This window comes from Rattus norvegicus, chromosome 10, assembly GCF_036323735.1.
Source record: "Rattus norvegicus strain BN/NHsdMcwi chromosome 10, GRCr8, whole genome shotgun sequence".
In the NCBI taxonomy this organism is placed as follows: Eukaryota; Metazoa; Chordata; class Mammalia; order Rodentia; family Muridae; genus Rattus; species Rattus norvegicus.
Window position 1 is genome coordinate 64,478,385 of NC_086028.1, and position 12,797 is coordinate 64,491,181.

General features: G+C 50.9%; 1 protein-coding gene across 8 annotated transcripts in view; it reads right to left on the minus strand.

Moving 5' to 3' along the window:
* Ksr1 (kinase suppressor of ras 1) overlaps positions 1–12,797 on the minus strand; it is a 136,298-nt gene that overhangs the window by 18,599 nt on the left and 104,902 nt on the right. For 4 of the 8 annotated variants that reach the window (XM_006246926.5, XM_006246924.5, NM_001382488.2 and 1 more), the window contains 6 exon segments: positions 11,425–11,429; positions 9,091–9,151; positions 6,855–6,938; positions 5,240–5,301; positions 5,049–5,155; positions 1,256–1,421 (listed from right to left, as the gene is read on the minus strand). In XM_006246926.5, the coding sequence (XP_006246988.1) occupies positions 1,256–1,421; positions 5,049–5,155; positions 5,240–5,301; positions 6,855–6,938; positions 9,091–9,151; positions 11,425–11,429 (485 nt within the window). 8 annotated transcript variants of the gene reach the window in all.

The following is a 12,797-nucleotide window of genomic DNA, read 5'->3' on the forward strand; positions in this document are numbered from 1 at the left end:
AAACCCATCTCCTTCATGGGTCATCTGTGTACGAGGAGAGGGTCCAATCGATATAATTAAAAGGACATTTTCTGTGTTCCTTGCTTTTCAAACTGGTCCTTCTTAGGAAAACCCAAACTAGATGGTTTAGCAAAGGGGACTTTTTTAGAGGATAAAGGCAGAACAAACAGGAAAAGAGGCTAATCCAGGGGCTGTGGCTCAACCAGAGGGAGGGGTGGTATGCAGGGCACAGACTTCACTGTTAGGAGCACTCCAGCCACATGCATATTAAGTGAGGCACAAGAACAAGGGATAGAAGAGTCCTACCCCTCACCACCCCAAAGAGAAGTCCCAAAGTCCCCAATGGGCCCAGAGGCTGCTTGGCCAGCTGCTGGCTGTGCATAAGGTAAAATGTGGGTCTCCTTAGCCAGGTGAAGGGTTAAGAGTATGGTGGCACTCTGTCTTTCTGGGCTTAGGTCTCCAGGGACCAATGACAGGGGACTGATCTGGACACTGTGGGTTACAACAAACAGGAGCACCACTGTCTAGTTTTCCCTCTAGGACTAAATACCTAGGCCTGACATCTCTTGTCAAGGATGCCAGGGTGACAGCTAAGTGCCATGTAGGTAAGTGGGCCTTGTCCTGCACCCTGGAGACAGGGCAGCCCAGTGTGGCTGATAAGAACTGATGGCAAGGCAGGATACAATCCTGGCCTCCTCCCACGGTTCTGGGCACCCTGGGCTGTGTGTGGCACCCGAGGGCATCTGGGCTCAGCTCTGCATCTCCAGAGTCACCCCAGGGCCCAGTATCTCCGCCTGTTCAGTGGAGACCACCTTATTTTAATTCCCTGTGGTCTCTGGGTGGCACAGAAAGGAATGTGAGGTCTTCTTTGAGGAGCTACTCCCAGTCTCACAGAACTTGGTATGCAACAGAGGCCCAATGTTCTGTTGTAGGTTTCTTGTTATCGTGTCACTCCCAAGCTCAGACATCAGCTCTGAGAGAGGATGGTGCTGGGCAGAAGGTACCCCAAGCACAGGCAGGCAGCCTGGGTCACCCCAAGAACCCAGGCTCTGTGTTAGACAGATTTGGGTGTGGCTCTGGCTCTGTGTACAATGCAGGGCCAACTGCTTCTCCCCTTCCTTAACCCCAGCATCCTCATCTGTACGAAGGCCATCAATCCCACTCAGCAGATGCTCTGTAGATTCAGCTCTCAGGGGAGATGTGGAGAGGTCTGAAGGTATCCCTAAGGACCCAGAAAAGCCCAGAGGGGTGATACCTGGGAAGTTGAACCTGCTGTCCCGCTGGCCAGGTGATGGGTTGGGGGGCGTGGTGGCACTGGAGGGGTTAGATGAGGTCAGGAAAGGCGCCGGCGATGACGGTGTGGAGGACGTGGTGGAGGATGGGTTGCTGCTGGAGTCCAGGTTCATGGCTGGAGGGTGCTCCTGCAGGACCAGAGATGCTGGGATGAGCAAGGCTACAAGCTCAGCGGCTGCCATCTGCTGGAGTCCTCCTTCCACCTCCCACCCCCATCTCCAGGGTAGAGGTTAGGACGGGAGATCCTTGGGGGCCCACTCTGAAGCCCCAAGATTATCTGGGACTAATATATGATGGAAGGACACTTAGAGACCCTCCCCTAAAGGATCCCTGCCCATCTTTCTTACTGCAGTTCCTTCTCCCTAGGAGCCTATCTGAGTCCTGCCTGAACTATATGCTTTCTCTTCATCCTTCCGCAGCCCCCAGCATTTCTGCACCTCGGCACCTTAACCTAGTCCGCTGCAGACAGCAGAGGATGGTTTGCTGATGACCATCTCTCCCGCCCCAGCACCCGCCTGGCTTTGAGCTGGGTGCCTTCTTAATGAACTGAATTCATACTCTGACCGACATTTATGTAGCTTCTGCTATGTGCCAGACCCTCAGCGGGGAGCCGAGATAGCACAGGGTCTGTGGTTTTGTGATCCTGTCCTAGTGTAAGGACACTCAGAAAACCCCACAAAACTCTACAAGAGGCAATAGTGTGGGCCAGTGTTGTCAGCCATCTTGAAGAGTTAAGAATTCCAGAGCTGGGGACTGGCGATGTGGCTCCGTTGGTGTGACTGACACTTGCCCCCAGATCTGGTTCTGATATCAGCCATGCATAAACTGGGCATAGCACTACAGGAGGAAGTTGAGACAGGAGGCTCAGAAGTTTAAAGTCAGCCTTGGCCATAAAGTGAGTTTCAGACCAGCCTGGGATACATGAGACCTTGTCTCAAAAAAGGAAAAAAAAAAAAGACCCAGAGCTAGAAGGAAATTTCACAGAAAGACTCCAGGGATTGATCCCAGGGCGAACCTGGTTCACACCTGTTGTGACTTATTAACGCCATTTCTTTTGCCAGCAGGCATAGTCACCTAAATTAGATCAGGCTAGCCAGAGCTTGCCAGCGCATGGCTTGGTGGCTAGGGAGAAATGTTGGGTGCTGCAGAAGGATGAGGAGGAACCGTATGGTTCGAGCAAGGTTTAGATGGGCTTGCTTGTTGGGATGCCTTAGACCACAGCAGGGATGGTACCGCAGCTCACTGCAGGACGGGCCCATAACACTACAGCTTCAATTCCTGTCAGCCCCCTCTTGCAACAATGTGGGTGGCGGGCTCAAGCCTTGGGCAGGCATGGTTTCTAGTCAGAATGAAATTGTTTCTGGATTTTAATGACACCTGAGTGTCGTATGTATATATACATGTGAACACATGTGTCTTCATGTATCTGGAGGGTAGAGACCGAGACACTCTCTCTTCGCTTTCTACCTTGTTTTCTGAGGTGCCCTCACTGAGTAGGGTGCACACTGATGTGGCCAGACCGGCTGATTAGCAAGGATCTTCCTGTCTCCACTTGATTGGTACTTAGGACCACAGGTGCACTGCCACGCCTGGCCTTCTGTTCCACCTTTGTTCCTTTCTTTTAAAAACAGGGTCTCCCTGTATAGTCCTGTCTGGCTTGGGACTTGCTATGTAGATTAGGCTGGCCGTGAGCTCACAGGGATCTGCCTGCCTCAGCCTCCTGGGTGCTGGGATTAAAGGTGTTAAGCTTTTAGGACTCTCATGCGTGGCTTTGTAGGCGGTGCTGGGCATCAGAATCCAAGTTCCCACACTTACATAGCAACCGCTTTATGAACTGGGCCATCTCTCCAACCCCAGTGACATTATTTTATCAATTACCTTCTACCTGTGGGAGGTGATTTTTCTAACTATAACGATGGTGAAAAACCGGGGCTTTTCTGGTTATGATGATGGGGGATTGCACACCAGTGGATTCCAGTCAGTAAACATGAGACCCGGCTGTGCCCAAGAGGACAGAGCTGGGTAGATGGTTTGCAGCAGTAAGACAGGATGGTCTTAGAGAACCTCAGAGCCAGGGGTTGCAGCCCACAAAGGAGGTCAGTGTGGCAGAAACTGGGGAGTAAGCCCAGGCTTAGCTCTTCTTCCTTCAACCTCATAAGACAGAACCAGGTCTGAAGCAGGCTGACTGGGAGTCCCAACAGGGTTCTACCACTTCTTAGCTGGGTGACTCTGGGCAACTTCCTTGACCTCTCTGAGCTTTCATTTCCTTAGCCACATAGTAGATACATCATCACTTTTGTCAGGGGCTACTGTGTGCATTTGTAGTAAAACGAAGGCTAAGTACGCTATATATAGCAAGTGTCTAATATTTGCTCAAATCTTTTGTAGACCTGCTATCTTGGACCAAACAATGCATGGGATCCTGCTTTGAGACTTAACCAGGCCAAAGGGCCCAAGAGGGGTTCAGGGATACTCTGGGTAAGGGAGACTACAGGTCTGGCCCAATGCTAGTATTTCCTAAACAGAAAGAAACTTCTTAGACCAAACAGAGCCAAACCACAAATAACAAGTTTCTCTCTTGCAAGACCTAAAGGCTGGGGTACGCGATGTACCCCAAAACGCACAGAACTGAAGTTGGCCTTGCTAGCCAGGATGGCTGCCCCAACATGGCACCGACTAAACAACACACTATTCTTTCCACTCCCATTCCAAGGCTCTAAACCTACATGTCCCCCCCCAGCCCCCTTAAGCTGCAACAGGCCTGAGCAGGAGTACCACCAGCATGTGGGCTACAGAGCAGGCTACGCCACCTTGGACATACTTGTGACCTCAGCTAGTGTCCCCCACAGACTAGGCAGTAACAGCCACACTACAGGCTACTCATGCACCCAGTAATCCACACAAATGCTTCCGACTATCTAGCATATCCAGGGGACAATGTAGATGCCAGAAATATGAAGGAGGGGACAGCACTGCCTAGATCTCTGGGGACATCTGTTCCAAAGAGATGGGGTAAGGAAGGGGAAGTGGCTAAAGAATGAGTTAAGAGATTAACAGGACAGATTTACCCACCCCTCACCCCAGTGGCCCCAACCCAGTGGCCATGCATGAGGCACTGTTACTCTCATTCCATCCATGCATGAGGCTCAGAGAGGTCTAGTCACTCATCCAAGGTCACAAAACACAAAAGGGGACAGTGGAAACTCACAGCCAAGTGTCTGTGTCCCCCTAAAAGTCAGTGTTGAAACCGAGTCCCTGGTAGGTACTAGTGTTAGTGGGTAGAGTCTGTGGGGCTGCTCAGACCATCAGGATGGGGTCTTCATAAACAGGGTCACTGCCCGTATCAAGGAGGCCAGGGCGGAATTTGCTGGGCTCTTCCATTATGTGATGGCACAGTGAAAGCATGAGGAATGGGCTCTGGGGGAGCCTGGGAATCAGTGTCTACATCTGTAACACGGAACATTCACGTGCTCCTCAAGGAGCACAAGGTAGGTGCTCAGGATACGCTGGCTCACAGATGTGGGGCAGGGTGGAGGGGGCGGGGCATGTGACATAGGCACACAACTCCAATATGGACAGAACCATATCCGCTACATGGCTAAGCCAGGACCCTGGAGGGCCTCATCCTGCCTGTGCCACAGATCTTGGACTGTAGCATGGTGTCCCACTTCCGTACTGAGCCTGATGGGGGGTACTTGTGGAGGGGGATCCAAGGCTGGGGGTGGCAGTGCTCCCACGGGGCACTGCCAGCTTACCTTCTTGGTTAGGGCCTTGGGAAGGGTTCCAAAATGGGGCTCTGCTGCTCGGTCCACTGGGTTGTTGATATCTGAGGGGACAGACTCTGTCCTCCGAAGCCTGGCTACTGTTTGGAAAGGAGGGAATCTGTTAGGAACAGATGCCAGAAGATGGACCCTGGCTCCTGGGTGTGGGAAAGGGGAGCACTCACGTGGGAGGAAGGATATTCTGCAGGCGGGAGCTTCCTTTGTACACTTATTATGACATTTTAACCTGCAAAGGAGGCAGAGTCAGTACTCCAACAGCAATCCCAGCATCGCCCAGACAACTGCCATGGCCTCAGTTTCCCCAAAGCTCTCAACAAGTGTTATCACCAACGTGTGAGGCATCCTGCATGCTGTAGCCAGTGTTTGTGTCCCCACGAATACTTCCCCTGCTTTTAAAAAATGATTTTTATTTTATATACATTGATGTTTTCTGTCTGTGTGGGGATGTCAGATCCCCTGGAACTGTAGTTACAGACAGTTGTGAGCCACCATGTAGATGCTGGGAATTGAACTCAGGACCTCTGGAAGAGCAGTCAGTGCTCTTAACCGCTGAGCCATCTCTCCAGCCCCTCTCTCCCTTGCTTTTAAAGGGGGAACTTCCTCTACTTGAGCAAGCTTGGAGCAAATCTGATCTTAAAGAATCGTTCTTTAGACCAAGGACCCTGGCCACTCATTCAGACACTGGCCACACAGTCTGATGGGCAGTCCCCAGTGTTCCCGCTAATGAAATGGGCTTCGGGCTGGAGAGATGGCTCAGAGGTTAACAGCCCCCGACTGCTCTTCCAGAGGACCTGAGTTCAATTCCCAGCAACCACATGGTGGCTCACAACCATCTGTAAAGAGATCCGATGCCCTCTTCTGGTGTCTGAAGACAGCTACAGTGTACTTATATATAATAAATGAATAAATCTTTAAAAAAAGAAAAAAAGAAATGGGCTTCAAGGCTGCTCTACCACTACAAGTGTAGGATTCACAGTGTGGGGTTCAGGGGCCACCGTGTGCTGGCCACATCGGGATGGGAGCCGAGGGTCTCTTTTATAACCAAATGACCAGGAGCTTCTCAGAGGCTAGGGACAGTCACTAGCACACAACTAGTCAGGCTGACCTTCAAGAGACTATTGCCTCAGTCTTGACAACAGCGCAGAGGCTGTCACTCATGGCAGCTCAGATAATGGGGGTTGGGGGGCAGCATGTCTGAATGATAAATACAAAGCCCAAGAAGGGCAAGTGCCTTGTCCCACATTATACAGCAACATCAGGACAAGGGCCGGCTGGGAACCGAGACTCCAGGACACCCTCTGTAAGGTGTGTGGGCAAGCAGACAGCAGATGACAGACTCCTGGCCTCACTGTTCCTACTCACGTCCCTTCCCACTGGGAGCCATATGCTATGACACAGCAAAGCTGGGGTTGGAATCAAACCTCCATCTCCCCTCACTATCCCCAGTCATAGGCGACTCTGCTTCTGTCGCTGCCTGTCAGAACTCCTTCTGATCCCAGGAGTCCTCAATTCCTTCCTTGCCTTTGACCTTTGTCCTCGCTCTACCCAGAGAAGGTTCTAATGGATCTCCTCTTCCTCCTTCAAACCCCACTTCAAACGGTCCTCTCTTCCAAGAGTGTCTCACTTAACCTCCTAAGGAGTCGCGAGCACCTGGCATGCCCAGTGGCACTGTGACCAGCTGGTTAGAGGAAGTCCTTCTCCGATGTGACAGGAGGCCAAGAATGAAGTAACGGGCTGTTCTAATGGACAAGTGTCTGCTCTCTCCCCTCTGCCCATCACCTGCAATGCTTGCACTTCACGCCGAACATCATGCTCTTCTGGCACACATTGCAGACCTGCGACAACCATGACTTTGTGGAGAACCTGCAGGGGGCACAAACATACATGGGGATTAGAGCCTGGCCTCTGGACAGGTTCCGTGTAAAGGGAGTCTTGGCCTGATCCCTGAACCCTAGGAGTTCTGTACTTGGGGGTCACAGCTTCCTCCCTAGACATCTGGATTTCCCAGCTGCTGTCAATATCTTAAAGTTTGTGTGGTCAGTGGCATCAAGGGTGGCACCGGCAATCAGAGCACCGGTGTACATGCCCTTGGATCCAGCAATTCTATTCCTTGCTATTTTTTCAACATGCTAGTCCTGAGGGCGAGATGTCACGTGACATATGGGCACAGAGCTGCTGCAGCCATGTAAGGCTGGAAAACCATGCCCACCAGCAGGTGACCACAATGCTGTCCCTCCACGCAGAGGAGGACATGTAGCTAGAAGACAGGAGCTAGTTCCACACACATGAGCAACCACTACCAAATCTCACTACAAGGTGACAAAATCAAGTCCAATAGGACAGGACGCCATTGCTGATGGTCAAGCACAGGAAAAGTTCATCTGTGACAGCAGGCTCAGAGAGAAATGGCAGGCGGCAGCAAGATCAACTGGGAAAAGCCAAAGATGACTATCAGGGTGCCGGAATGTTCTTTATCTTCATCTGCGTCTACACAGGGGACAGCTACAAACTCGTGTTTTGCTTTCCGTAAATCACATGGATTTAAGGGGGGCGGGTATGAAGCTGTAAGATGTGCAGTTTTGTTGAAGCAGAACATAAATACACATTCGCCTGTATAAATCATCCCTAAATGGATACAGGGCCTGTCTGCAGGCGCACTAAGCAGCCAGGGGCAAGAGGGTGAAGGATTTTCACTCTTCCCTTAGAAACCTCTTGAATTCCGAGCATATGTATTTTCAGTCTAAATATTTACCCAAACGAAAACAAACCAGAAGACAGACTGGAAGGAGAAATGGGATTGAAGGGGAACGGCGTCCACCAGCACAAAAGCACAAAGCCAGCTCAGGGAAGCGCAGTTCATTTTCAGGGGAACACTGTAACACAGCAGAATGACTAGCACCTTTGTGCCTGTGTAACATGCCCACAAATCTCACTTGAGGATTACAGCCATCTCCAAGAGTTAGGTGGGTCTAGGAATCTGGAAAAACCAACTCAGAGAGGTGGGTGGTGGTCTATCCTAGCTGTGTGTGTCCCAGATCCTCTTCCCTAAGATAGTGGCTGAGGGATCCTGACATGGACAAGACTCCACTAAGAGGGCTGTACATAAGGGCTCAGGCCCTGTCCCTGTGACAGTGACCTCAGATGCACTGTTCAACCCTGGGGAGTTAGAACTTCCCCTTGAGTGAGAACTTGAGGCCAGCATCGGCACAGCTGGAAAATAGCCCATAGTTCCCATGAAAACCATAGGCCCTAGCAAATTGCAATGCCCTTGAGCCCCTGACAGTGTTCCCTGTTATGATTACAACAGACTTTAGTAGGGACAACCAGAGCATGGGCAACCCAAGGCACTGTCCTGCAAGCCATCCAGAATCCTGTGGCTAACACAGTCCAGTCTCACAAGCATTGAGGCCAGACCTCTGGATGGTCCTCACCCCAGGTCTCCAGGAGCCTTCTTTTAAAGCATCAACCTCTGGGATTGTTAAAATCCAGATTGTTGCTGGCTGTGATGGTGTACATCTTTAATTCCAGCAGTTGTGAGGCAGAGGCAGAAGGAATTCTGTGAGTCTGAGGCCAGTCTGTCTATATAGTAAGTCCAGGCCAGCAAGGGGTTCACAGTGAAATCCTGTCTCAAAAATAAAATAAAATAAAATAAATCCAGATGGCCAGTCACAAAGGCATAGGGCAGCATTTAGGAACAAGAATTTTCAACACGCTCCACAGAGGACGCCCTAATGGCATGAGGTGAATGTGGAAAAGCTTGTGGCTTCTTCCCATGACTGTGGTTCCATTTGTCTTGAAGAGGGAAAGTGTTTTCCCTAAGCAGGATGAGAACAAGACTCAAGTGGGGACCAGAAAGCCCAAAAGGTACATGGTTCAATAATTCAAGAGTTCAAAGTAGGTGCAAGCTTTGTTATAGGACAAGTAGATAGGCCAGGGACAAAGAGCAACCAAGACAGACCCAACAGTGCTCCGTGAAGCCCAGGTCAGCTCTGTACTTGCTCACAACTGAACTTACCTATGTGTTACTGGGAGCCCGATGTCCCTTCGTACCAGCTGTGGGGATCCATGAGGAAGTTCTGTGGGGGAAAGAAGCCAAGTTGGGTGATTTGGGGAGGCTCTGTAGAGCTGCCTCCTGCCTTTGAGCTTCTAGCTCAAAGACCACAGGCTAGATAGGGTATGAGGCTGTGTTTCATAGCACAGAAATGCTTCATTAAATCAATACCCATCACACAGAGATGGGCTAGACCCAGCTAGAGCAGGAGGACCAGCTGGAGTAGGTGGTCACCCTCACACTGGGTTGCTCTCTGGCATGTGTCACTGTCCAGCTTTTCAGGCGGCACAGTTGCTACATTTGGTGGGTCTGCTTTGGTGGGAGGCAGCAGGAGGGCAAAGCTGAGAGACTTTCATGTGCATGCCAGCCTCCAGCCTCCTGCCCCCCCCGCCCCTTTCATGGGCATTCCCCTTTAGGACTCAATTCTGGCTAAACTGGTAGAAACTTGACCTCAGTGGAGGGCATAGGGCTGGTCAGCCATACAACTCCACCTGTGACTTTCCAGCTAACAGTACTCTGGGGATAGTCCTTGCTGATCACAGAAGAGCAAGGAGAAGGAGTGGGTCTTCCAGGCCATCCCTTGAGCCTGTAGGGATACCCCTCTGCCTCTTTCTCTGCTGAGGAGGACCACAGGCTTGGAGGGTTCCCTCTGCTTACCTTATTCCTGTCCCCTGGGAGCCCCCTCTCCTAAGATGGGTCTCTCTAAGAGCAGACATACTAGTGTTTATGGCAAAGCCAGCTTTGCAGTGGAACAGCAACTAGCTGGACACTGTCCATTACCTACAGCCTAAATGACCAACTCATGTGTGCCCTATTTTTCTGAGCCCAAAGAAGATTCAGGGACCTAGAACACCCCAGGGTCGATTGGTAGACTACTGTAGGCTTTTTGTTTGGTAGACAGGGTCTGGACTTTTATCCAATGTATCTAAGGGCTATATACCCCTGTGCACAGTGCTCAGGTGACAAATGTCTCCTGGGTCAGTACCCAACCCCCAAGGGCAGCTACTATCCCTCTCTCCTAATGTTCCTTCATGCAGCTGGTACTCATGGCATGCTGACTCGCCACAGACTCAACAGTACAAGGAGGACCCGGGCCCCACACCAAGGAAAGAATTATGATCGTGACACAAGGGTCTCTGCCACCCTCCTGATGATTGGGAACCCACAACTCTATCACCAGCAGCTCTCTGGCACACCCTCCATGAAGCTGTCTGCCCCTCAACTTCCTCCTACAGCCAACCCACTCCAGTCTGCAGCCAAGGCTGTCAAAAAACAGCACTCTAAGAGGTGTGAACTGGCAGCTACAAGAGAAACAGTAGCAAAGTGAGAGGCTAGCCTTATCAAGCTCAGGGCCTGACCTCCAATTTGTTATGTTGGCTACAAGGATACAACCTTTTGTGCCAGCATGGCTCTGGATTTAGATGGAACGAACATTACAGGTAGCCCTTCTCCACCACAGCCACCAGAGAATAAGTAGTGATGGTCAGGGATATCCTAGAGTTGGAGATGCAAGCTTTGGTAATGGCCCTAGAGAGAGAAGTACGGGTACCTTCTCCTCCTTCCGTGCCTTCCTGGGATGATGCAGGAGCTCCTGCCTGCCAGGTCCTGCCTGCCCTCCCTTCCTGAGCCTCACCCCAGACACTGTTACCATCTAGCTAGGAGAAAAACAAATCACTACTTCACTGAGAAAACCCTAGCCATTCCTGGGTCACTTGGACCACCCAAAACAGAATCAGGAGGCCCAGCTCACCCCTCTGCTGGGAGTCACAGGACCCCACAGTTTGAGTGTGTATGGATCCTGAGGCCAGTTGGAGATAGAAGGGAGGAAGAGGGAGGGGTCCAGGTTGCCTGGGCCTCCTCCTTTTCTTCAAGGACTTGTATTCTCAGGTTTGGAGCTGTCTCTAGGAATTCCTGTCTCCTAGAGAGGGGAGTCCCGAGCCATCAGCAGGGATCCAGCTGGATGACATCCCCCACCCAGAGCATAACACAGCTTCCTGAGCCAGCTCAGAAGGCAAGAGCAGGTACAGGGGTCACTGCATCGATGGCAAGGTGGAGACAGGCTTGGTATGGGGCTCATGGGGGACACTTTCAAAGTCTCTACTTCCCGGGGGCTGGGCCTGTCATGTTAAGGCCAGCTGTCTCTGAGCTATTTCACGAAGTGGTTGCCAACATTTTTGCTTCTGGACTACGGAACAGCCAACAGTGCTAAAGTGCGGTCAGAGAAATCCACCTTGGACGGGGACATCGACTTGACCATGATTCCCGGTGGCAGAAGGGATGAAAATGAATTGTTCTTACCAAACCTGGAGAGACAAAAGGGAGAGCAAGGGGTCATGTCACCGTATTGGCTCAGCCTGTGCTCGGAAAGGTACCTGTTAGAGCAGGTCAGGGCTGGGACAACGGACAGAGACCTAGCCCTGGGTAGCCTTGCAAGCCACCCAACATAGCAGATTCACCCCATTTTTACCACTGAGAAAATAGGGTCTTCCTAGGTCATGCAGCCCATGGGGATGAGTACCCAAGGTCCAGGAAGAAGGGGATGGATTACTCTGTTAAAGAGGCAGGGATTTGGGTAGGAGGGGGAATGAGGACTTTCTGTTGCCTTTGGAGCTCTCCAGGGAGTCCTTGTCAGGGCTGAAGCAGGTGGCTGGGTTTGAGGAGAATGAACTCAGAATCCCAAGGTCTGGTCTGAGGCTCTGTTCTCTACTTGAACATGGGGCTAAAACAATGCCTACTGCTCTTCTCAGGAGAGACTGAGAAACAAGGCATTGGCTGCAGGCCACTGCAAGGCTCTCTTTGGTGGACCAGTGACCTTGAGGTAATTGTCCTGAATTCTACAGTCACATCTATGGGCACCCAGACTGGGTAGCACAGATGGATAGGGAGGGGGCAGCACAGGCATCTTCTGAGTTTCTGTTTCATGATGCAAAATCACCTCAGCCACCCAGGGTCTGACACATAATGGACTCGACACTGGCTTCATGCCAGCAGAAAACCAAGAGGGACACTAAGGCCCTCGGAACCCTCTAGCACAGGATACCATGTCAAAGAGCCAGGGACTTGAAGCCTTGGGGAAATAAAAGAAAAGAACCCAGAGAACAGCAAGACCCACAGTGGTCTAAAGTCCACCAGAAGGGATGCGAGGACCAAACTATACAGCAGTGTGCTGGAAAGAGGTCTTCAGGTCAAGTTGCTTTGAGTAGTGTGGCTATTGATAGTGGGGGTAGGGAGGACAGCACACTTTTGTGGTCTTTGGATCGTGTGTAAATGCTATTCAAATAGTTGTTATACTATATTGGTTAAGAAATAAAGATAAAAGATAAAGTACATGTTCGGTACAGGTAATGCTTCCCCCCCCCCAAAAAAAAGTTTTCTTTTTGTGTTAGAGATGATAAATGTTCTATCATGAAACTGCATATCCTGTCTTGTTCTCAGTATTTTCAATCCTCAGTGGCTAGATTCTCTGGAGCAACCCATGGACACAGAATGAACTCTATTTAACTGCCCATGCACAATATCTAGAATTGCCAGTAAGTAATGTTCCAGACAGGGACTGTTCTGCCAGCCTCTGGGAATCAAGTCTTTGGCATTTTAAGCATTGGAGATACAGGACCTGTTTGTTACTGCAGCTTTGTCTACCTTATTCTGACCGATACATGGCATCACTTTAT